General features: G+C 38.5%; 1 protein-coding gene across 3 annotated transcripts in view; it reads left to right on the plus strand.

Moving 5' to 3' along the window:
- The window catches only part of KCNN2 (potassium calcium-activated channel subfamily N member 2), a 60,670-nt gene that overhangs the window by 16,946 nt on the left and 16,853 nt on the right, over positions 1-26,871 (plus strand). For all 3 annotated transcript variants that reach the window (XM_061478527.1, XM_061478526.1, XM_061478528.1), the window contains 2 exons: positions 3,462-3,880; positions 26,617-26,758. In XM_061478527.1, coding sequence (XP_061334511.1) covers positions 3,462-3,880; positions 26,617-26,758 — 561 coding nt within the window. The remainder of the gene's footprint in view (positions 1-3,461; positions 3,881-26,616; positions 26,759-26,871) is intronic.

Here is a 26,871-nt window from a genome sequence, read left to right on the forward strand (position 1 = left end):
TTTAGAGACACGGTATTGTAAGGAATTCTTCCTTATGAATATTAGTTTGAAATGTTAATGTTTTTATGAGATAGAAATGTTTGTACTGGGTCTGCAGTCTATGGTGGCTTTTGGTGTTTCGTACCTTCCGCGTTTTCACTCCTTAAATCTCATTATATGACAGCTGAAGATAGTATCACCTTAAAATACTATTTTCCTTAGAAAAAACTGTCACAGCTGAGGTCAAGGGAAGTTGATAGGAATCTTTTGTATCTGCAAACATAACCTGTTCTAGTAAGCACTACTAAGAAACTGCTTTCTTTCTAGCACATTAGGATTTCCTCTGCTGACAGGTGAATATATTATCAAGTATCTATTCCATAATGACATCTCAAAGTTTTTTAAAAACTCCATTATTAAATAAAATTATCTCCTATGAAAATTCTAAGATCAAATTTTAATTCCTAACTTGGTGTTCTTCCATTCTCATCTTTAAATTGAACTGTTTAAATGCCTTTCTGCATATAAAATTCTTTCTGAAATGTGTGAAGATGATAGGTAAAAAGGGAGGACAAAAGACCACTGCTTTTTTTCAGCAGATTTTGAAATTTTCTTTTTAAATGAAATTTTCATACACTGCCAGTTTGACGTGTATTTGAGATATATCTGAGAATTAAAATACTAGCTCTTTTTTTTGATTTATTCTTTTCTTTGGAAATCCACACAGCATTTGAGAGATATTATTTTATATATATATATTATTTGAGAGGTTTATTATAATTTGATATTATCTCTTATCTCAGTCAAGCTGGCTACTATTCATCTGTGTTCTGGGGGTTCTAAATATGTGGGCTTCTTCATAAACTGATGTAGCACTTCTCTGATAGGACTGATACCAGTTACAGGCTAATCACAAGAATCAAATGCACTTGAGCCTTCCTGTACACTAAAAGTTTGACCCTTCATACCAAATAGTACATTTGCTAAATGCAAACCAGCACTCTTTTGGTAATACATACCTACATACATGTATAATGTGGCTTTCCAGTATCAATTCATGTATCTAGTAATTGAAGTTTGTAGAATGACAAAAGTTAAAAGAAAGTGTATGTGCTCATGTTACATTGAATTCACTGAGTGTTTCTTTAGCTTAATTCAACACTGTGTTTTGTCTTTAATAGTATGCCATTGCAGGAAGGTAAGTATGGTGGCTTCACCTAGGCCAGCTAGCAGACCCTCACCCAGCTGCTCTCTCACTTTTCCTCCTCAGTAAGACAAGGAGAGAATATAAGATGAAAATATTCATGAGTTAATATAAAGACAGGCAGATCCCTTACCAATTACCAGCACTGGCAGGCTTAACTGGGGAAAAATAATTCATGGCTAGGTAAAAGCAGAGTAGGATGGCAAGAAACAAAAACCTTGCCCTGTTCCCCTCTTCCCATGCTCAACATCTCTCCTTAAGTCCCAGCTCCTCTATTTTCTCCCCCATGAATGGCACAGCGGATATGGGGAATAGGAGTCTGTCCATGACAGTTCCTCTCTGCTGCTCCTTCCTCCTCACACTTTTCCCTAGCTCTAGTGTGGGTCATCTCCTTGGTCTGTAGCCCTTCAGGATAAACCTGCTTCAGCATGGGTCCTCCTCAGGCATTTGTTTTTGGAAGGAGAATCTGCTCCAGCATGGGCTCTCTGTAGGTGTCAGTTACTTCAGGAAATATTCACCTTACTCTGGTGTAGGGTACTCCATGGTCTAGAGTGTAGGTATCTGCTCCAGCATGGTCCTCTCCATGAGCTTCAGAGAGGTACCTTCTTCACTATGGTCTTCTCCATGGGCTGCAGGGAAATCTCTGTACTGGTGCCTGAACCACCTCCTCCCCCTTCTTCTCTGACCTTTGTATTTCCTCACACATCTTTTCCCTCAGTTCTCACTGCCTAGGCAGCATTTTGCACTTTCTTAAATATGCTTTTGCAGAAGCACCACCAGCTTCTCTGATGAGCTCAGCTATCTCCTGGAGTGGGACAGCCCTGTCCTCTTCTTGCAGACACTACCGCTGCAGCCTCTCCAGTACCAAAGCCTTGTCACTGACAGTACAGTCAGATGGAGGGGAATAATGTAAAGAAATGAAAAACAGGTCCACAAATGCAGGAATCAGTTTTGTTTCTTACCATGGTTAACTTCCTTATTTTAGTATCAGCTCAACTACAGTAAATTTTATTTGTGGTTATCACTTCTAGACAAATGACTAGAGCAGTTTTCTGAAAGACACGCTGAATATATTGGAAGGACAATGTAGAGGGTGGTTTTGATCTCTAAAAATATATATACAGAGAGATCAGGCTTATATATTTAAACTCTTGCAAGATGGAAAGGGACAAAGAGCAGTGCAGATGAGTAATTTTTTTTTGGCTGTGCATATGTTGAAAATACTTTCGTTACTTTGAGAAGCGCATTGTTTGTGTACTATTCCTTCTCACCCATTAGTTTTGAATAATCTAATTTTAAACATTCTGACAGAGTATTATTTTCCTCTTGCCTTTTTACTGAATGGCCTTGTTGAGATTCGAACTATAGTTGAAGTGATAAGAAACTATTCTCCTGTCACTGAAATTGTATGTTGTCAGTATGGGTTGTGTTCCTTTTTGTTTAGTATTTGCAACTTCTTGCGTACCACTATACTCTACTAGTGACAAATACTGTTTTATTTATTTAGTAAGTCATAAGGAACATCATTTACTGAACAGTGTGAAATGTTTCAGTACTTTTGTTCCTGCGTGGCAAATCGAAGGCCTTTGTGAAAGAACCAACATGTGTATTTAATTTTCAAATACAGCCAGAGTAGATGTTCTCTGGCTGCCTGGGCTGCTTGGATGTTTACTGGCCTTTGTTTTTCAGTTTTTCACCATGAGATACCTTTTTTAGGCTTTGTGCAGTTTCTCATGTAGTTTGGCATCCTACATTGATCTGTATTGGTGCCTGAAGCTTGAAAAAAGCTGGCATTATGCTACACAAGCTGATGCATGGGTGTGCGCAAGGGCAGGCTTAATGTCGCATCATAGAAAGTATTTTCAGTTTGTAATTTAGATATCCATTCTACAAACACTTTCACACTTTCTTAAATTTTTCTCAATTTTATGAACGTAGAGTAAGTAATTGATTTTGAAGGGACAAAGCCTAATTGATCCAGAGTTTTGTTTTATCAAAAATGACAATTAAAGAAAATATGAAGAATTCTCAGTAAATAATATGTGAACATTCAGTTTCATGTTTAGTTTTTAAAATAGTGCATGAAAAATTCTTTTTGTCTTAACCAGCATTATATTTCCCTTCATCGTGATGTAGTAATGTCGTTTTCTGAAATGGCATATTTATTTTTATTTTTAGTGGTCATTGGCAGCTCTGAAAATTACGAGATTTTAAAATAGCATTATAACAAGTTTTTTTAATGACCTACTAAAGTTAACTTTATATTTTATTATTTCAGTTGTTCATGGTGGACAATGGAGCAGATGACTGGAGAATAGCCATGACTTATGAGCGTATTTTCTTTATCTGCTTGGAAATACTGGTGTGTGCTATACATCCCATACCTGGGAACTATACATTTACATGGACAGCCCGGCTCGCCTTTTCTTACGCTCCATCCACAACAACAGCTGATGTGGATATTATTTTGTCTATACCAATGTTCTTAAGACTTTATCTTATTGCCAGAGTTATGCTTTTGCACAGCAAACTTTTCACTGATGCCTCATCTAGAAGCATTGGAGCATTAAATAAGATAAACTTCAATACCCGTTTTGTTATGAAGACTCTCATGACGATATGTCCAGGAACTGTACTGTTGGTTTTTAGTATCTCATTATGGATAATTGCTGCGTGGACTGTCCGAGCTTGTGAAAGGTAAGGTTGCTTTGTTTGTTTAGTTCTTTCTGTCTCTTTTCTCTCTTTTTTTTACTCTTCAGTTTTGTTGGAGTCAGGGGACCTAAATACTTAATGGAATAGAACTTTTAGGTCCTTGATATTACAAATGTTGATTCTGTCACATAATTGTCAGGAATGCTTTGCCTGTTGATCTGAAGGACTTCAGCAGTGAGGTTTTTGCCATGCCGTTTACTGTAGCATTGCAATTTGATATCAGTGTTTTGGTATAACTTTAGGCATGTTTGCTAAAACACAGTGGATGGATAGCATAAAATTTCTTTAAAAGTAGTTGTTGATATTCTGCTTTATTTTGTTTGTGTAAGTTAAATTTATTGAGGATAAGGTAGGTAAAATAGCCATGTAAAACTCCAGTGGAATATGAGGGATTTTTTGGTTGTTGGTTTTTGTTTGTTTGTTTGCTTGTTTGCTTTTTCTAATTCGAGTTTGTCAAAAAAAAAAAAGGGAATGCAAAATACTCTTGGGGAGTCGGCAAGATCAAAAAAAGAGAACATGCAGAACAATTGCAGTAGCACAACGTTTTTCGTCCACTAAAAATCAGAACATGTGCATTTGAGAGACAGATTTTCATTAATTTCAGGTAGTTTTCTACCCTCTCTCCTACAGACTTCAGTGGAGGTGAAGTGCTAACAGTTGCTAACAGCGTGAAATTTCATTTCTCAAACATAGCTTTAACAAAAAAGAAATGAGCTTCTGATTGGATGGGATTGCTTAGGAACATGAGATAGGACAATTAGAATGATTTTTTATGAAAGATTTAGTGCCTGGCACAACTGTTAGATCTGGAGTGAATTTCTTCTTACTTCAGGTGGAACATCTTCAACTTACTGCAGGGTGTCCTGGGAATAGGAAGGGAGATTTGGAAGCACCCCAATTCATAGTGAGGAGGGTGACATGAAAGAGCATCATTATCCATGCCTCTATTTAAAATCTTACAGAGACAGCTTATGGGTTGAGGCAGGCGAGTTGACCATTTGAATAAAGACTTCACTGTTTTAATGGTCATCTGACTGATCACTTGAGAGGCATTGAGCTGAGGCAGGACATGTGTCTTTCTCAGTGCCTTAGTGGCTGTACTGTTAGCTCTCAGAATGCTAATTATAGCAAGTGGGTTGGTGAGCAAGGTATTTTCCAGGACTGCAGTTTAAGGTCATCCATGAGGGCAGAATATAATTCAGATAATGATGGTGGACAGCCAGATGAGTATAAACGGGTTGGAAGGGCTTCAGAGTAATGTGGCTGAGGGAGTTTGGGAGTAAAAGGTGGGAAAGTACGAGTTGTTGCTGTGCACACAATGCCAGAAGCTGTTCCTGTTTTACTGCTCAAGTTTCTATGTTTGTTTTGAGGGGAAGATTAATTTACATAGGTTTTAATACCTGCCTTTTCATTACTGGTATCAGTGTATTGCTGTCTGTTTTATGTGTGCTTAATAATGAAAATCAGAGTTTTTATTGGATCTAACTCCATAGGTGTTTGTGTTTATAACATTTTCAAGGCACGCTATCTAGAGCACTTACGAATATGTTACTTTCATGTATGAATTACGAGCCCTGTAAGCAGATTACTTTTTGCAGTTTCCCATACTGATCCTGTTACTGAGATAGCTCTGTGCAATGTCGTCAGCTGTTTATAGCTGTTAAAATAGAAATATTTGGCTTATAAAAAAGAAAAAAGTAGAGCATTATATCATTGAAAATTGGTAAATTTGCGTTGCTCTTCTGGAGAAGACCTGTCTCTCCTGTGAGAAGCATGTTGCTTTTCTAGGTTATGTAGAAGACAGTCTCTCCTGCTTATCTTTTTTTTTTCTGTGCAAAGGAAGAAAGTACTTTGCCTTCTGAATGCACAACATGGCTTTAACGTGCTCATGTCGTGTGCTTGGAGTTAACTGTGGATTTCCAGCAGCAGAACTGGGAACAGAAATTGATTTTCTGCTTCCTCAGCACATTTTTAGCACCATTTTTGGTTCTGTTTGTACCACTCTCTAACTTTTGACAATGAAGTCAGTTTAGACTGAGCAGTTCTTTTAGGCATCCTTTCTTCTGCCCATCAGCTTGTGATATGTATTCTTTCCTTGCTTTAACAAAACCAAAACCAACCAACCAAAGAAACAAAACACATATACACAAATCCATCTGTGTGTGAACGTGAAATTCTTTTCTGCTCTCTGCGCATTCTTGTTTTCCACAAATAAGTAAACACCTGTCTTAATTCTTGGAAATACCATTTCCTGACAAAACTTTCAGTAAGCAGGTCACACATGAAAACTGCTAGGCAAATGTTAAGTATTTATTTGATACAAGAAGGTGGATGCATCTGCTTGTAATTCAGTTGTAATTCATGCAGGAGAAAAAAAGTTCTTAGCTAATCTGGTTTCCTTGCAGTATGTGTTTAAATTCTTTGCTTGGCTTGAGGACCTTATCTTAAGACTGTACACTGTATGCATAATCCCAAGGCTACACTTCACTACATTGGAAATTGCCTTTAACAGTTTCTGCAGTGCCAGTGTGCATATTTTTACTGGTAGTTAAAAAAAACACCAACCAAAACCAAGACAAAACAAAAAAAAAAAACAAACCCAAAACCAACCAACCAACCCAAGTCTGAGTATTTAGTTTAAATCCATTTTTAGCCCCCAAATGCTGAAGCAATGGCGTATCTTTTTTTTTCTAGCCAGTATGTCTAATTGCTGTCAACAGATCAAAAATTGTTTATGTGTTGATAATGCTGGCTGTAGATCACAGTTTCTTACCTTCTCTTGGCTCGCTGGATCTAAAATGTACTACTGGTAGTCGTGTTTCTCCAGTGGCAGCAGACGTTAACTGTTACATATTCAATACAGGAGTGATCAAAGATGACCCATCATCATCTTGACTGGAAGCTGTGCTATGAATGAATGCTTCTCTGCCTTCTAGCCTTAATTCCTGGTTTTGCAGACTGAGTATAGATTAACAGTAAATGTTAAGCTGTTCTTTTATAATACTTATCTCTCAAAGCAACTCATAAGTAAAAACTGATATAACTGGTTGTATTTTCATTGCAAATGCTACTGACAGACAACAGATCTATTGTTTTATCAAACAATGAAGGCAATAAGGCAGTCTGTTACAGAAGTACAACAGAGAATGTCTTATATACATAAACCAAATCCAAAAAAAGAACTATTGATCCAAATAAGAAATTGGTTTCCTAAGTGCATCTGGAAACACTAATAGTTAAATGATGGGTTTTTCAGCTGTTTGATAGCTGAAGTTTAATAGAGGAAGCAGAGGCACTTATTCTAATGTGTGTAGAGCTTGATTTGTATTCTTCTAAATTCAGATCTTCCTTCTCTTTGGAGCAATGTTGTTTGTGTATTCTCAGCAAAAGAATTTTGGGAATACAAATAAGAACGTATTTTTCAGTTTGTTTGGATTTATAGAATTAGCCTTATAGATATGGAAAGTAATAATAACTGGTGCAATAATGGGTGTAGTCATCCTCTCACAAAAATTTATAAAGCCAAGATAGAGTGGTTTCTAGTCCAAAAATACTAGACCCAACTGGGGGAAGGGAGTGCAAAAGACAAAAAGTTGAAAACAAGCACAAAAAACTCTCCTTGCTTATTTAAAAAATATATTCTTTTCTAGGGTCATCTAACTAGAGCAGGAAAAGTTTTGTTTAGGTTAAATTCCCTTTTATTTACAGAGGATTTATACATACAACACTTGTATGAGAACACAGTGGAATGGAAAAGCTCATGTGTAGTTCCAATGTCTCATAAGAATGGTGAGCAAAGTGAAGACTGTTTCTCTAAATTCAAAAGTCTGAAGAGAATAAGAACACCTACAAAGGAGGACTTATCTGCATTCAGAGACAAAATGCCTTTTTTTCATTCTCTTTCATATTAATCTTGAATCTGTAAAACTTAATTCAGGCAACAGTCTTTTTACTGTTCAGCAAAAATGGTTGTACACAGTCCAAATTCTTTCAGATCAGAGAGCAATTTATGGATTTTTTTATTATTCTTTCATTACTGGATACAAAGAGATATCTTACGGTCTTTGCATTTTTTAATGCAGTAGTTCATTTTTTTCCTCCCCATTTTAACCAACACCTTAAACTATTCAGAATATTTTGCTGCTAGAGGAATCAAAACTATTTGCCATAATTTCTTAAAAACGGTCCGTAGAAAATATGGTCATAATGAAGCAGAAATCAGTTTCTTGTCACTTCAAAATAAAATTTCTTGCTCCAGTAGCTTAACACCCTTGAAAAATGCACCTTGAAATGGGGATTTAGGCTATACTATTGGTTTTCTTTTGCTTCTTGATCTGGGTATCAGGCCACAGTGAGGAGTTTGGGTTATGGTTGCCGCCTCAGTGCTAATGAATGGACGATATACTGACTGAATTCTGACCTTATACATTAAAGAATTTCTTTTATTGAGAATTTATAATTCAGTCCTAAAAATTCAAGTCTTCAAGGTCAATTATACGGGATAGTGTGAGGGGAATTGCACAGTTTAAAGAAGTGGTTATATGGATGGAAAAATTAGAAGGTTCTTTTTAAATATTTTGCATGTTCTTTATTTTCCTTTTCTGTGCTCCTTCCCTTTGCTGTCACAATACATGTAGGTTTTGGTTTTGGTTTTGTTTTTTCCTTGGATAGTTTTTTGCCTTAAGAGGTTCAAAATCAGCTATAGTTTTCGTTACAGTTATTCTTTAGATGGTACGTTTTGTAGCAAATTGGCTGTAAGTATTGTAGAGACATCACAGTAGTGGCCAGCGTATGCTTACAACTTCTGTTTAATGATGTAACTATGCTCTTCAACTTCTGCTTAGTGATGTAACTGTGCGATGTCCCAATATAGTTACCACATACGTGGGTTGCCCAGCTTGCCAGACAAATCTTTGCTGTTGGTAGTTCCTGTAGCTTTACATGCTTGCAACTGTAGTTCTTACTGGGTAATTTGGAACTGTTTTGTTTATGCACAGTTGAAAAAGCCTTACAGTAAAACTACTTAATTCAAAAGATCCCCCAGAATGTTTCCTTCAGTACAGCTTGGGTATGTACACAAACTGATAATCCCTATGGAAACATATGAAATTTAAACCTGCCACAAAGTTTACTGGCAATTACAGAGAGCACTAATTTTCTGCCATGCTGCAGTCCAGTGCCCAGTGAGTGGAAAGGTCCCATCACCAGCCCTTGTGGAATATTATTAAGATACCATATCAGTATTGAGTTTAGAAATGGCAGCTTCCTTCTCTTAGTGGGAATAGAAGAGGGCATAGTTCTGCCTGCATGACTCGTTCTGCACTGCTGACTGTAAGAAATAGGCACTCTCAAACTGGAGTCATGTGCATGGCAGAGTTTAGGGAGACTTACCTTGATGTGACACCCTGGTGTCAGGCTGTGAGATGGTCTGCTGTACACAGTGCTCCCTGACGAGTCAGACCAAAAGCTGCATCTGTTCACTCGCCTTCTGTTCCAAGGAACTCAACCTTAGAATTTATTTTTAAACGGTTTTATAGATTAAAAAAGATGGTTAGGTAAAGGAAAAGTGACAAAATGGTAGAGGGAAGAATATTCGGCTTTCTAAATTCATGCAAATGAGAAGGCTGTTCCCCATTTTGGCCTAAAACACAGAAATTCTCATACCCTGATACTAGTATTTCTGTAAAGTTTCAATGATATTTCTGGACTGAAACCCAGAAACCCTTTTCACTTTTATTTGTACTGATTGTCGTGGTTTCACCCCAGCTGCCAGCTCAGCCCCACACAGCCTCTTGCTCGCTTTCCCCTGGTAGGATGGGGGAAGACAATCAGAAGGTAAAAGTGAGAAAAGTCAGGGTTTGAGGTAAAGACAGTTTAATAGGTAAAAAAAAAAGCTGCACACACACAAGCAAAGGCAGCCAAGAAGCCATTCACCACTTCCCATGGACAGGCAGATGTTCAACGTTCTCCAGGAAGGCACAGCTCCGTCATCTGTAGCGGTTACTTGGGAAGGCAAAAAACATAACTCTGAACATCTCCCTGTCCTTTTTAAACCAGCTTAACATGCTGCTGCTGACACCATATGGTGTGGGATATCCCTTGGGTCAGTTGGGATCAGCTGTCCTGGCTGTGTCACCCAATTCCTCATGCTCCCCCAGCCTGCTCGCTGGTGTGGTGAGTTGAGGAGCAGAAAAGGCTTTGGTTCTGTTTAAGCACTGCTCAGCAACAACAAAAGCATCTCTATGTTATAAATACTGTTTTCAGCACAAATCCAGAACACAGCCCCATACCAGCTGATATGAAGAAAATTAGCTGTAGCCCAGCCAAAGCCAGCACACTGATATATTTTAAATATTTTAATAAAAATACATTACACTCTAACATTTGTAATATGCTTTAGACGTTTTTGTTTGGGAAACAATCAGAAGGAGTGCATTATGATTTGTTTTTACAAAACCCTTGTTCTCCTTTTTCCTCCCTCATTAGCGGTGGGGCATGTATGGGTTCCTGAGTTCTCAGTGTTCTCAGACACATAGTGCTCCCTAACAGGGAATTTGGAATTAGGGCCATGATACGTGACTTTCGTTCTTAATCTTTATACTGTACAAGTGTTGGTGTGTGTTAATCACCTACACTCATACTTCCAAAACCAGTGATGTTATACTAGTTCAGAGCTTGTAGGCTGATCAGTCATGAACATTCCTGAATTACAAAATAGAACATGAATCTACCTTCCTTTTTTTTTTCTTTTCTTTTCCCTAAAATAGATTGATAGGCAATATTTCTTTTTAAAGCCTTGTTCTATGTTAAATGAAATCCATTGGTAAAATTTCTATGAGTTTCCACAAGTGTGGTTCATTGAATGTTACAGAAAACTGAAGCTATCAGTGCAGTGTGAATTGGACAAGTATCTGAGATTATTTAAATTGCAAGACTCTGGGTCAGGGGCTGTCTTTTGTTCTGTGTTTGCACACTGCTTAGCAAAGTGTTATCCAAGAATAACACACATATGACATTGCAGTAACAGTAAATGTGATAATTTCTAGTGAGGAGGAAGCTATCACTTGTGAAAACTGCTGCGGTTAGGTGAAGACAAATGCCTTTAGCTTTGATACAGTGGTTTAAGACAAATTGTTCAGTTTTGATCAATACCAATCATGCTGACAGCTTGTGCTGAGAACACTGCCCAGGCAGCCATAACACCCTGCTAGCTGGTTTGTTTTCTCTGCAGACTTCACAGTCCAAATTGGAGAAGGCTGGGTGAGAGGCTCTGTAGTCTCTCTTGCGGACGGGAAGCTGTGTGCATGCCAGTCTGAAGTGGGACCTTAAAACCCACTAGATAGTAGGGTCAGTTAATTATACTCCTATTAGGTGTGAGCGAACACTGTGCACAGCACCATGCTGTGAACATACATCGGTTTGAGTTGGAATGACCTGGCACTAAATTAAGGTCTCTGTGCTATACTTGCTTGCTAAGCTTGGCAGCAAAAGAGACCCATCATTACAAAGGTGCAATGAGAGTAAAAATTACTCCAAATCTCCCAGCGTAGCAGCTGCCTCAGTTGGTAAGAGCAGAAACAGTAAGAGATGGTGTCCTTGCCATGGGGTTTACTGTCTGTTTTGGAACTTGATGCAAAATCTGGAAAAGCCACTGGAATTGCATTGACTTCAAAATCTTTGATGACAGAGCTTGAATGATTGCATCCTGACTCTGTTATCACGCAAATCATGCCAAGTTGCTGAGATAAACCTCTGGTAAAAACGTAAGTATCAGTTGTAAGGAATTACATGCAGGTCTGAAAACAGGTTTTGCAATGCTAGGAAATAGGGATGCATGGCAGAAAAATCTGCAACCATTGTTAGTGTCATCAGCGTGCATGAAAAGTGATGTGTTTTCATCACCTTGGAATATCTGTCTATGTCAATATGCATTTATATGAGAAACAGGGAGAAGGATGTCTAGCAATAACTATGAATAAAACAGATATTTATTTTAGGGGTTTTGTGTTGTCTTGTTTTCAAAAGAATTATTTATTCCATTAATTCATTAAATATTCACAAATAACTTTGACTTGTAGAAGACTACTTCCAGGGTGAAAACAGCAGTAAAAAACAGTGTATGCTGTCTTTGAAACAATGAAACATATCGTTATGCATAAAAAACAAATGACAGAATGATTAAAGATGTAACTACAGGATGGATTTTTATTCATATTAATGTTAATATATTCTTCTGTCATAATCATGATCCCCTAGAAGTGTAAATAAATTATTCATTTATTATAAACTGAATTCCTACTGTGGGTATGCCAGGATTGCAGGATCGTGTCCCAGGCTTAGGAGTGCAATAATATTAATCATTGCCTATTTTGTTGTAATGATATAATAAAGCAGGCTGTGATCATCTTAAAGAGTGTTCTTAATAATCATAAACTTGAGCAGATACACATGTAGTTACATTGTATTTGTTGTGTCTGTTGCACAGGCTACGTTAAAAATATTTTGACTTGTAGGAAACTTTGGAGTACAAAGCAGAAAGGTTGTAAAAACATAGGAGTTGAGAGTTGTGTGGGCTTAACAAATGAACATGTTCTTTCAAAGATCAGGATTTTGTGTAAGATGATTAAGAAACTAAAACCTAGTATCTCTGCAGTCCAGGGGTTTTCACTTACTACAGCTATTCTTTTATTTCCTTGCCTCTAATTCTGTGATCCCTCTTTTGGGGTAGGTTATTGGGCATCTTCAGCAGATGCAAAGAGACTTTGCAAGCAGGGTTTGCAGAACTTGAAAGCATGCAAGTAAGTTATTACTTACTAACACACCTGAAATCTAGCTGGAGTTTAGTGATGTACTAGATTTAATGTAAGGACACTCATCACCCCTGTTAGACAGTAGGTGGTGAATGTCTGATGTCCACAGCAACCAGGGACAGTCTTTTGCTCTGCTGCATTGCCACCTCCTGCTGCACTGCTGACATTGACAGATAGGTGATCCTCCCTGGCCCCAGCCAGACCAACCAGCCTGACTCGCCTTCTGTTGTTTTGTTTTTGTTTGTTTTTTTTTTTTTTGGGGGGGGGGGAGTGGGGGGTGGTTTTTGGCTTTTGTTTTTTTTTTTTTTTCCCTTTAGGACTTCATACCTTTCCATTATAGGGTGAAGTTCCTTCTAGTTACAGTAAAATTTAGTGATTATGACCCAAGGCACTGCTAGCTTATACATACCCATTTTGGAGCATGTTCTTCATTTGCAGAAAATTGAACATTTGCACCATGATGCTCAAGCAGAGTAGCTGATCTTCCATTTTATTTTGTCCTTGTATCTTTGGTTGGCTGTTTCTTTCATAGTGTCAATAGCAGACCAACAAAGATATAAAGGACACAGTTTCAAAGAAATATACTTCTGGTCAGCTGAGCAAACAGTTACGTAGAGATGTGACTAAAAATCTTTAAAAAAATGGGGCTCAGCTGTTAAAATGATACAGGTTGAAGCCACGACCAGGTGATCTCATGCTATCATAAGCTAAGTCAACTGAGCCATGAAAGTCTAGTTCAGACCCATATAAAAGAGTAGACAGTACAATGGGTCTATAGACACTGATCTTTGTACTTCTCTTCAGGTGTTTATTGCACCAGACTCTTTTACGGAGTTTTCCAAAGGCTCTATATGCCTTTGCTATTCTGTTGTCTATCTCTTTGTTGATCGTGGCATCTGAGGAAATAATGCTTCCCAGGTAGCTGAACTGCTGAACTGACTTAAGCTCTGACTTGCCAATGGTAATGTGGGGACGATGGTAATCTTCTTGTGGTGCAGGTTGGTAGAGAACTACTGTCTTCTTCAAGCTGACTTCCAGCCCAAAAAGCTCAGCTGCCTCCGCAAAGCAAGATGTTAAACGCTGCAGAGCTGCTTCTGTGTGGGCAACAAGGACGGCATCATCAGCAAAAAGCAGTTCATGGACAAGGTGATTTAGGGTCTTAGTGTGGGCCTTCAGTTGCCTTAGATTGAATAGGCTACCATCAGTACGATATCAAATATAAATGCTGTTTTGTTCATCAAGGTCTACTGTAGCCCTTTGGAACATCATGCTGAAGAAGATTGTGAATAAAGTTGGTGCGAGAACACAACCTTGTTTCACACCATTGGTTATTGGAAAGGGCTCAGAGAGTGCATTGCCATATCTGACTTGGCCTTATTGATCCTCATGTAACAGAATAATCATTTTGAGGAACCTGGGGGGACAACCTAATTGTTCCAAGATCAGCCATAGGCCTTTTCTGCTCACAGCATCAAAAGCTTTGGTGAGGTCAACGGAAGTTACATAGAGCTCCATATTCTGTTCTCTACACTTTTCTTGCAGTTGTCTGAAAACAAACACCATGTCTGTGGTACTTCTATTAGCTCTGAAACCATACTGACTTTCAGGTAGAAGTTCTTCTGTGAGAGGAGGTACTAATCTGTTCAATAGTATTCTTGCAAGAATTTTTCCAGCAACGGAGAGCAGAGTTATACCTCAGTAGCTTGAGCAGTCTGACCTTACACCTTTTTTCTTATATAGAGCGATGATGATTGCATCATGAAAATCTGATGGTAATTTACCTTGTTCCCAGCAGTGCACAACTAGCTCGTGAAATTTAGCATGAAGTGCTAGGCCTCCGTGCGTCCAGATTTCAGGTGGGACCCCACCAACCCCAGCTGCCTTGCCAGTTTTCACCTGTTGTATAGCCTTAAGAGTCTCTTCCATGGTAGGGGCTAAATCTGATTCATTTTTCACCGGATGTTGTAGAATGTGCTGGATTCCTTCACCTTGGACTACACAGTTAGCACTAAAGAGTGTTTGAAAATGATCAGACCAACGATTCAGGATGGAGATTTTATCTTTAAGAAGCGTTTGGCCATCTGCACTAAGTAAGGGGCTTTGACCCTGAAACGTGGGTCCATACACTGCCTTCAGAGCCTCATAGAATCCTCTGTGGTCACCCAGATCTGCACATAATTGAGTCTTTTCTGCTAGGTTGAGCCACCACTTGTTCTGGATGTCTTGAAGTTTCTGTTGGAGTTTGGTACATGCAAGACGAAAAGCTGCTTTTTTTACATGGCAAAGTGGCTGAGTGAGTTCTGGTTGATGAGCAGATCTCTTCTTTGTCAGCAATTCCTGGACCTCCTGGTTGCTGTCATCAAACCAGTCTTTGTTTTTCTTTAAGGAGAACCCAATGGATTCTATGGAGGACTGCAGGATGCTATTTTTAATATGTTGCCGAAGCGCTTCAGGAGAAGAATCTATAAGCTGGTCTTCAAGCCTAGTTTGAAGGTTAGCCTGAAAGCTGTCCCTCACTGCAGCTATTTGGAGATTATTAACATTGAGCCTCTTCCTGGGAATGCCACCCCTCTTAGGTTTGAGGTTGAAGTGGAAATTAAGCTTGCAACGCACAAGACGGTGGTCTGTTTGACATTCTGCACTAGGCATCACTCGGGTGTGACAGACATCATGAATATTTCTCTGGCGCACTAAGACATAATCAATAAGGTGCCAATATTTAGATCGAGGATGCATCCAGGTTTTCTTCCGGCTCTCTTTCTGCTGGAAAATAGTGTTGGTGGTGGTAAGCTGTTGCTCTACACAGAACTCTAGTAAGAGGCGACTGTTATCATTGCAGCTGCCAACACCGTGCTTGCCTAGTCCTTTCCAGGCTTCAAAGTTCTTACCTACTCAGGCGTTGAAGTCACCAAGGATTATGATCTTATCTTCTATAGGAACTTTTTGAGTGAGGTGACGCAGGTCAGAGTAGAATTTTTCTGCAGGGTCAGCTTGCAGAGTTGGAGCATATATGCTGAAAAGAACAACATGTTGCTTACTGTGTAGTGGAAGATGTAAAGAGATAATACGATCAGAATGACCTATCAGCAAATTTTCAAGTTTAGAGATGATGGAGTTTTTAATCATGAAGCCAACTCCAGAAAGATGACTTTCAATTTTGGATTTGCCTGACCAGTAGAGTGTATAGCCGGCACCATGTTCTTTAAGGCTGCCTTCCTCATGAAGCCAAACTTCACCGAGAGCAGCAACACTGATGTTAAGTCATGACAATTTGTGGGCAATTAGCACAGAAGGGTGCTCAGGACGCCCGCTGTTTGCTGCATCAGGCATGGTTCTGATGTTCCAACATGCAAGTGTCAATCTGGACACACCTTTGGAGGCAGGTATATGCCTTTGTCTCTTTGTCTTTAATGGACCGCAACAGAAGATGCCCATTGGCCACAGCTAGCCAACCAGTGGAGGGGGAGATGAGCTTTGGTTAGGCCACCTTTTCTAGGCCTCTCTCCATATGGAGCAAGCAGTGCTCTCCTTGAAAAAAAGGCTGCTCAGTCATTCAGGATGTTGCCGAACAAGACTGTCATCTCCTGGATCAGTCTTGAGAGACCAATGTCCTGAACCACCTGCATGCAGGGTTAGGTCTGTGACTTCCAGTGCACCTTATCACCTGCCGTTTTGTCCCTCGCCTGTCTCTAGAGGGCTTTGCAAGTGTGGGTAAACCCTTCAGGCGTGCGCAGTGGATTTTTTAGGTGAGGCACAGCGTCCGCAGAACTGGCCCCACCCTTTACACCTGAGGTTTATCTGCCAGGGCCTAGGGAGCTTGGCCAGTGACAGCAAAGTCCTTGGGTTGTAGGTTTGATTAGAGTGACCTTCTCTTAGATGGATTGCCTTACAGGGCTATATGAGCTCCATCTGCCCGGGTTTGAAATTAGAGTTGTCCTTCTCCTAGGATGGTTGCTCGAAGGCTAGTGAACCCATCCTGCCCATGGACACGCTTTTTCTGACCCTTCAGTTGAGACCTGTCTGGTATGGGAGACCCTACCGGAGGCATGTGCCACGTGGCATAGCTCCCAACCTCACAAAGGCGTGCAGGCTCTTTCCCCATGACAAGGGGGTGTCCATGAAAGAGAATGAAACAAAATAACCAGGAGTCAAAAGGCATTGTTTGCTAAGCAGCTGTGTAATGTTAAAAGTATTTGATGTAAACTGAGGAAAAAAAAAAAATTTTAGTTCCATTGCAGCTTGATGCTGATTGAAGGGAGAGGAGAATATTGGTTGAATATGTTTTGACTTGTTTTCTACTGATGCCATTTCTCTATCCATAGTATAGTATGGATATAGGACATGAAATCTAAAGGGGAGGAGCTTTTCCCTCAGTCCAGCTCTGTACTGAGAAAGATGGTATGGAAGGATGGTATGAGAAGGCATGGAAGGTATTTTGGTTAATAATCAGTCATGTCAGACAAGTCAATGGCTTTATAGGTATTTGGCTACATTTGGCAGTTTGTTGTGCTCCGGCATGCAATCCTTGTCACTAAACTGGAGACATAAATTTGATGGATAGGCCACACATCCATCAAAAGAATGGAATAAGGAATTGGCCGGATGGCCGGCTGCACTCGGAGAGTTATGGTCAATGGCTCAATGTCCAACTGGAGATGGATGACGGGTGGTGTCCCTCGGGTCAGTGTTAGATCTGATCCTATTCAACATCCTTGTTGGTGACATGGACAGTGGGATTTTTGCACCTTCAGCAAGTTTGCTGATGACACTAAGGTATGTGGTTCAGTTGATACACTGGAATTGATCCATGAGGATGATCAGGGGGCTGGAACAACTCCTGTTTGAAGACAGACTGAGAAAGCTGGGGCTGTTCATCCTGGAGAAGGCCCCATAAGGTAGAGACCCTATAGCAGCCTTCCAGTGTCTGAAGGGGGCCTAGAAGGATGCTGTATAGGGAATCTTCATCAGGGACTGTAGCAAGAGGACAAGGGGGAATGGGTTCTGACTTAAACAGGGTTAGATATAAGGAAGAAGTTCTTTACTGTGAGGGTGATGAGGCACTGGATCAGGTTGCTCAGAGAAGAAGCGGTAAACACTCCATCCCTGGCGGTGTTCAAGGCCAGGTTGGGCAGAGTCTTGGGTGACATGGTCTAGTGGGAGGCATCCCTTACCATGGCAGGGATTTGGAACTAGATGATCTTATAGTCAAATCATTCTCTGATTCTCTGATTCTGTTGTACATCTGAGGGGGAAACTTAAACATGGGTTTATAAAACATTGTACACCAACTGCTGGGTTTGCAGTGGGGTAGTGGTTGGAGAATGAGGAGTTTACTCTGATAAGGGTTCTGTTTCAGGCTTGCTTTTGGTAGTTACAGAGGAGTGATGTTAATCTTTGTCCCGCCTCTTTCAACCACTGCATAGTTTTTCCTGAATAAACTAAATTCATCGGTTGTGTAGACACATGGTGTAATTGGCTTCACCTGAGAGTTACCCAGAATGTTTTCCTTTTTGACCTTAGTGTCAGTCCAGGGGCTGAACTGCGTTATTTCTGGGCATGCAACAGCATATGTGGGAAACGACCTTGCAAAAATGATTTGCATTAAGTAATAGTCTTCTAATAAAAATGATTTATCACTTCACTGAGTTTCAGAAAGAAGATACTTTATGTTCTAATTCCTTGCATTAAAGGTGATCTCTTATGTTACTCTACGCTTTAAAGAATGCAGCAGATGTGACCTGCAAAGCTTCCCACAACCTGAAATCACAGAGGTACAACATTGCCTGAAATTAAGTAGTGAGATTTCAGACCAAGTATTCATGCCCAAATATCTTTTCCTTTTGACTTTGTTTTTAATCATCCTATTTTCAGAAAATTATCATACACCTTCTGACTAATGAGTTTCTAAAATTGTAATCGTGACTGTTTAAACTTTGGTGTTAAATTGAAGCCTTTCACAGTAGATTCTTTCCAAGGTATTCAAAAGCAAATTATATGTTACGTTTAGTTAATATACCAAAGATGCTTGTCAGCTTTCAGTCATACCTGCAGCATTCATTTTCTTCCTTTCCCAAGCAAAACAGCATTTAACAAAAGTTGTGCTTGATAATTCTCGATAATACTGCTTTTAGAGTGGTATTTGCGCCAATAGTTGAATATCCGTGTTAGCAGATCACATTGGTTGCCTTCCTTGTTCTCTGTGCTGGGAGGCAGACCTGCTGACACAATCGGTATGCCATAGCAGGACACTGTTGTCCTTCCATGATTGTATTTCTGATATCAAGGAGTATGATTTCTCTTGAATTTTTTTTGGAAAATGAGATCTAGTTGGCCAAGAAACAGATGCCATGGCCTCTGTTGTCTGCTGGAGATGCAACAATCTGCACTAGAGACTACACATTTGATCAGTCCATTTTTACTTTCCTTCAAAGGGAAATAAAAAATCAGACTAAAATAATGTTAGCATGGTCTTAATAGGGTCAACCCTAATGCTTTGCTGTTATTCAGGTAACCGCAGTAGTTTTGCTTGTAGTATATAGCACATAGAAGTGAAGGTTTTAGTATACCAACAGAAGTATGTGAAACGTATACAAACAATTTATAAATTTATAAAAGTATTAAAAAGTGGAAATTTTTTGGTGGAAAAAAGCATTATTTAATGATATAGAGGATGTTCTGTTTATTAAAGCATGACAGAGAAAATCTATCCTACAGTTCTGTTGTGACCTTGGACAAAGTCATTTAAATTCAGTGTCTATTCCATGCAGCTATTGTTGCTTGCTGTGGTGTCCTTATACTGAAAAACAAAATGTTTTGAATTTTCCTATTAAATTATAATTAATTCCTATTAAATTATAATAATTCCTATTAAATTATAATGCTTTTATATTGTTTAAAATTATTGTACCGGTAGAGATACCTCACTATACCCATTCTGAGGAGCAAACGGAGGGGTGTGAAAATACAGAAAATGCTGTTAATTCTGTATGCTCACATTTTGCTTTCTCATGCTTTGGGGGAAGATATTCAGAAAACAGACTATCTCCTGCAGAAGGCTGTGTAGCTCTGCTGCAGCTCTACACCTGCTTCTCTTCAGTCACAACTCCTGAACCTAAAGGAGAAATTGACTGAAGCTGGGTGGCATGGGAAAGCAAGACTGTAGATCTCATGTATTTTCAAGGGATTTTTAATCCATATAAATGGAAGTCTCTGTCCTCTTTGCCTTTGGGGTCTCGTAACTGAATTTCTTGAACTCAAAAGTTGCAATCTAGAGAAACCTGATTTTTTTTCTTTTAAAGGTGGAAGATAATTTTACTTTCAGTCACATCTTTTCTTGAGTTCTATGAAAGGTAGCACTCAGGTGTAGTTGAACTCTTATAATTCAGTCTGTGTTAAATATGCCTTGTTTATAAGTTTTTATAATGAATGTTTTGTAGCTGCAGAAATAACACTTAGGAATAAAGTGGTTTGAACTCTACAAGAATAACACACATCTACAGTTCACTGTCTGCTCCTGTTTTTCCTCTCCCAAACTGAACATCTTTCTGCTGAGTATCCCTGACTTGTTTATTCTTTAATGTCATGGGCTTTTGCTGTCAGAACAAGATGTCTTTGACCTGTAACCTGGTAGTCATTACTCATAGGATTAGCATTAGGTTTAGGTTAGGGTTAGGAGTTAAAGTTAGGGTTAGTGTTAGGGTTTAGGGTTAGAGGTTAGGGTTGGGGGGGAAGTCTCTTTCTGTTACCTTCTTTGATGCTTTCAAATCATAATCTCAGTTACTTTTTATGAAGCACAGCAGCTGAAACAGTTAAGATAACCAGAAAAGTCGTAGCTCTGCAGTCACATTTGAAATTCTACAAATGCCTGTGATTTTTGTTTGTTCGGTTGGATTCAGTTTCTGTTGTATATGTATAGTCTTGCAGAAGGCCGGTTCTGCTAAGCGAGTGAAAGGACAATTAATAGCTCCCTAAGGGCAGCATTCTTCTCAGTAGAGCTAGACCTGCTTCTGTACACTTCCCCATGTTTCTCCCGTTAGTTAGCTTGTCTCATTTCTAGGGCCAATAGAGCACTGCAAATTAGATTTCAAGTTTGTTTAACATTTCATCTTCCACCTCATACTCTTTGTTGCAAATTAATACTAATTATGTTGATAGCCTTTATGAATGACTTCACAGTCTGAGAAAAGAATAATTAGTAAGAGTTGGATTTAAATCTAGTTTTCATATCAGGCTAGCAGTCCCAAATTCACATGGTCCCGTCCTGTGCATCCTTAGTTAAACATGATTATGTGCTTGCCTGCCTCAATCATGACCAAAGAGTTAAGTATGAAAGTCAAATAGATGTGTCACACATCTATGGTATGATTTGCATCGAAATTACCAATAGGACAATCAAGAGGCATCAGATAATTTCTGTTTCTTTAAAGGATTTTCCAACATGTTCAATAATTAGGCCTAAAACAAAGGAAAGAAAACCATTAACTGCATCTGGTATTTTTAACATACTATGGTGAAGGTGTCTTAAGCATTTTCTTTTTGGGAGCATTTAGCTGGGCAATACTTCTGTCTTCTAATCTGTCACTGCAAAGGTCGATGTGTGCAAATGAGGATGATATGCCTTTACCATTATTACAGGAGTTAAGCACTATGTACAGCTGTATTACATTTCTGATGGAATTATGGTATCCTGTTGAGTTTACCTTGGAGAGACTTGTGGCAGAAGTTCATCCCTTAGTTTATCGTGTATGTACTCACTCCAGAGTAAGGCATACAGCACCAGAGACACAGAAATTTGTCCTCTATGTTTTTAACCTTTCTCAATCAATTTACGGAGTAAAGGAACATTTCTAGATTAACCACAAAAATTCATCCTGAAGGATTTTCTTAGCCTTCTGGCTGGATTGATGAAAAGAATAAAATTTAAAAATGAGAACACTTTCTTTTTTAAGTATTGACAGCCTCATGCTGAACTTTCATACATAAAAATTGAAGTGGAAAATATTCAGGTTACAAGTGCTTTCCTTGTTTCATTTGCTATACAGCAATATATAGTTATGTTTTTGTACTTCATGTTTCATAATATTAAATGTACTGACTGTCCCTAGTACATTACAAATAAACTCATAGTGAAATCTGGCACAACTTTCAGATGACTCTCAGGACACAAAGTATGGTTTTGAAATGATCTTTATGAATATTCAGTAAAGTCTGTCCAGTTTCAAGCAGTGTGACTTAACAGAAACTAAACTCAGTATGGCTTTTCCTTTTCATAAAGTAAACTAAAATATATTCAAGGAATAAGTATACTTTAGCTTGATTTAAGTTAAGCATATGGCTTCAGCAGTGTTCGTAATAGACGGTGTGAGCCTAGTCCAAAATCTGAAGCAGTCAATGGAAATTTTTTGCACTGACCACATGCTTATGCTCTGATCCAGAGTTTGTTCAGAAAAAAACCTCAGGTTTTATGGCCATGAGCTTTTACTTCCTTCCTTTTTATGGAAGGCAATACATCAGCTTCTGCTGTAGAAAACCAAGATATTAAAAAATAGTAATTTGCATTTGATAAACGAAATTAGTTCCATGAAAGAAGAATACCTTCAGAGTACTCAATTTGTCAGAAAGTAGTCTCTGAGATTCAGCACCATCTTTGCTGTATAATTTCCCCTCCTCATTTTTTATCCCCGCTTTTTCGACATACAAGAAAAAAGAAAGGCTAACATTTACCTAGTTCTGCCATTTTATGTCAGAAAAAAGATGAGCTTAATTTTAAGTTCATTATGAGTAATTCTATTTCCAATTTCTAAAACTTCTATTTCTGAAGGGTTTTTTTTTCAGTGAACTACATGTAGCTTGAAACTGATACTGAGAGCTCTTATCTTTGCTGCTGTTCCTCTTAGTAGAGTGCTGTATCACAAATTTAAAGGTTTTCCAATTCCTAGTTTCCTAATACTTGTAGAATTGATTCAACAGATTCTCTTTAAGTTTCTTACACAATTATTGAATGCAGGTTAAAAAAAAAACCAAAACAAAACTAAAAGAAAATGTCAGATAACTCTTTCAAGGAGTTTCAGCAACTTTGATATCTTTAGATTATGTTTATAGATGAATGGCTTCTCTTGGAAAGATGGAAAATCTTTCCATCTACCATGACTGCAGACAACTGTACTAATTTAGCAGAGCGTCAGCTCTTCACAGCACCAGGAAAACAAGAGAAGACCTTTACCAGTGGAGGTCAAATGAAAGTTTGGTACCCTTTGAAAAAATGGCAGTTCGTCCTTAAACCTTCTCTGCTGGCAGGTTAGTCATTGCCCAGGCATTGAGAAGTAGATGCCTGACAGCAGCTAGGAGCCTAAATAGTTTTATGCCTACAAACTTATATTTAGCTGCAGTTTATATTAAAGAATATAAGTATAAAATTTCTTAAAACATGCCATCTCACCTTTTTATGTGTGTGTGTTGATTTCTCTTTCCTCTGTCCTCTTGTTTTCTTTTAGATTATTTTTCTATCCATCTTAGCTAACAGAATAACACAAGCTGCTTATGTAAAGATACTGAACATTTCTCTGTTAGATTTATTAGTTTTCCATAAATAGTCCACAAATGTGCTTAATAGAAAAATCATTAACATTTTGACCGCGAAGAAGCAATTCAGACAGATTACTCGCATCCATTACTTTTGGTTGGGTTCTGAACTGCTGCTGATGTGAGTCTGTATGATATCCAGTGGCCATAGTGTGTTGCACTTTCCTAGTGCTTTTTTATGGCGACATTTGTGCTGCTGTTCATAAATATTTGGGGGATGTCAACAGGCACGTCAGAAAAAAAAGACAAGGAATGGCATACACTTTTCAAGCTTCCTTTCTGATCCTTAACTCATCAAGGCAGCCAAAATTTATTCCCTTGTCTTTATTAGGAGTCAGCCCCGCCATTCCTTCTATATTCCTTCTTTTGAATAAGTGAGAAGGGATAAAGGAAGAGAGACGGAATAAAAAGACCTGTCTATTATCATCACCTGTCTATTATTTTTATCTGTGTTAAGAGATGAAAAGCTGCCAGTACCTACCATGTAACTCAGAGTAAAAAGGCACATAGTAACAGAATGGCCTGATACTGTGGGAGAGCTCTAATGGCTGGTTAGATCTATCAGTGTCTCAACAGTCTTGGCAAGTTTCTGATTTAATGGGCCGGTTTCCAGCTGTTATTAGTCTAAAAGTTTTAAGGTTTGACAAAACTAAACTCAGCCTGGATTGCCACTGAAGTGCAGACTAGGAATTTCTTGATGATTATGGTAAAAGCATTTTCTTCCCTACAAAAAGAGGTTTTTTAGTTCTTTCCTTGAATTGTTCAAGAAAGCCAAAACAAAGATGGCAGTTACCAGAGGCTGTCCATGGAGTAAGATTAACTCAAATCAAACTCCTAAGTGTGAATTAATGTGAATATGATCAAGTTTCATGTTATACTGGATTTTGTCTTAGTCATCTAAGATGAACGTGTCTTAGGTGTCAAGATGTCAATGTGTGATAACTGTGTGCAGCTAAAAGGATGATTTACCAATTAAATAAAATGTCATCAAATATGAACATATTTCTGAAGGAAAGTGGGACTGAAAATCACGGTACTGATAGAGAAGAAAAGGACTGCTGTTTGATAAAGAATCTGGAATAGTGCTTTGACAACCCAAGCCACTGCAGTATTGTCAGCTGAGGAATATTTATGTCTTCCTGAGATGAATGGTAAAACTCCCACTAAGTTTGCCTTGGGATGGAATCAAGCCATGCTATTTTTGCACAAATGTAATAGTTCAGCTATTTTTTGTTTTAATTGGAGTAGTGGCAGGACTTACATATGCTTGTTAGAGAGCAGTGAATAAGGGTGTTTCACAGGATGAGTATTGCCTAGTGAGTAGTAAGTTCCACTCCCTGCCTGCTAGCACGTTTCTTCAAAGGAGAGAAGTCATAGATCATACTTAATGCCTGCGTGACTTCAGGCAAGGAGTTTTCTACCCTGGGGGAAGAAACAGCTTTTCTAAATAATCCTACGTTCTGCTGCAGTGTGAGGCTGGATATAATCCAGAAATTCAGCCTGTTTATAGCTGCCATTTTAATGCAGTGAAATACTAGATTTTATTGACATATGGCTGTTTCTAGTGTTTGTTTTACAGTGTTTCTAGTGCATGTTTTAATTGACTAAGAGTAGTGGCTTTAAATATTTAAAGAAATGTTTTTGTAGTGATTTGAAATAAAAAAAAACAAGTAGCTATAAAAAATAAAAACCTTTTTCAAACTGATGTTTAATAACAAAATGCTTATATTCTGAAATCTGTTTGGTGGCGACTGTATTTTGTTTTGTGTCGAACTTGCTGCAGAAATTGTTTCTTTTTCTTTACTTATTGAGCTTTTGTGTTTCTGAGCTGCTCATAGTATGTTATTTTCCAGTCGGAGTTCAGTGCTCTCAGATACAGAATGAATGGTAGTTTAGGAGAACGGCAGTTGAATTGTGAAGTGTGTCACATTCCAGCTGTCTTTCACTGTCTGGCTGAATGAGGAGATGTTGTGGATGCAGGGTAGCCTCATTCAGGCTTGAATCCCAGGTGGTGCTGGTGCCTAATGACATAGTAAAGCACTTGAAAGTGTGTGCTGGCACAACTGTAATCTTACAAAAATCAGAAGGGTGTAGGCATGCACCAGAATTACCAGTGACAGAGATTCAAAAATCATGAATGAGGTTGCAAAAAACCCAAGGCAAAACCAATCCACCTCCCTATAAATCTGGCATAGAAATGATGGGATTATCATGACAGTGACACCCCTCCTCCCATCCCTCTTTTAGGTTGTCTCTATTTTACTTACAGATTTTTAATTTAAGAAATCACTCCTTCAACACGGATTTAGGGACTGGCTAAAATAATACCATTAGGGATCCAACAGCATAGCTAGCTAATCTAAGGCTTCACAGCAGCTGCAGGGGTTATTGCCACCTTGAGCTAGCACAGATAGTCTCTGTTGCAGAGCTACTCTGTGCGGGCAGCAAAATTCCACCTACTTTAGGCATAATAATAAGGCCTAATAAGGCATTCTTCCCCGCACAGAATGAGTCTTGATAACAGTTTTAAGCCTAAAATATGTCCTTATGGCTTCCCTGTTGATTAAGTATATAAATTATGTGAAGACTAGATTATTTATCTGAAGTTCTTTTCTTTGAAGGAGAAAATGAATATATTCCACTAGAATATTAAAACTAAGACAACAAATGGCACATCAGGAAATTAGACCTAATAGTTGTCAATACAAAAAGAAGGTTTTGCTGTACAAAGATCTGTACAAAGATTTTGCTGGTAAAGATCTTTTGATGAAAAATACAAAGCCATACTTTTCTATTTATCTCGGGCACGTAGAAGGAGAGGGAAGATCTTAGGTTGTCTAAGTAAGCATTTACAGGATAGTTCTTGATCAGGTTTTGTGTTACAGACTTGTGTTTGGGCCAAGGCGATGGAGATATGCTCCACTGTCTGCTTGCTCACACATCCTTTTTTGACTTTCATATTTGCCTCAGACTGCAGCAACTATAGTAGACTGGTGTCTTACACTGCTGCAGAGGATTAGCAGGACTTGTACCCCTGATGAAGAGATTTTATTAAATTATTGAGGCTTCTGCTATTTTAATAACAGCAACATTTTAATAATAATAATATACTAAATTATGAACCATCTGAGTAGCTCTACTACTGGTGCTGTGGTACCTCCTGTTTCTTTATTGCTGATGTAATTGTATTTGATTTTTATTTATTTCCTTATAGCTGCTCTCAAAAAGGTAATAAGAAGAATGGTTGTATGACCAGTTAATACGATTTCTTTCTGACAGCACAAAAGTTTAATAAAAGTTTTCACAATAACAAAACCATTTTCTTTTCAGGTACCACGATCAACAGGATGTTACTAGCAACTTTCTTGGAGCAATGTGGTTGATTTCAATAACTTTTTTGTCTATTGGATATGGTGACATGGTACCTAATACGTACTGTGGGAAAGGAGTCTGTTTACTCACTGGAATAATGGTGAGTGTTTCTGAATTTATTCACTAGATACAAGATTAAGTTTGCTGCAATTAATTGCAAAATTTATGGTCATCATAAAGAAATATTTATTTGCTGGCTTGTAGACTATATAT

Source organism: Pezoporus flaviventris, unplaced genomic scaffold (genome assembly GCF_033815535.1).
Source record: "Pezoporus flaviventris isolate CSIRO_AGI_PZ_B2104156 unplaced genomic scaffold, CSIRO_AGI_Pfla_v1 ptg000126l, whole genome shotgun sequence".
Taxonomy (NCBI): Eukaryota; Metazoa; Chordata; class Aves; order Psittaciformes; family Psittacidae; genus Pezoporus; species Pezoporus flaviventris.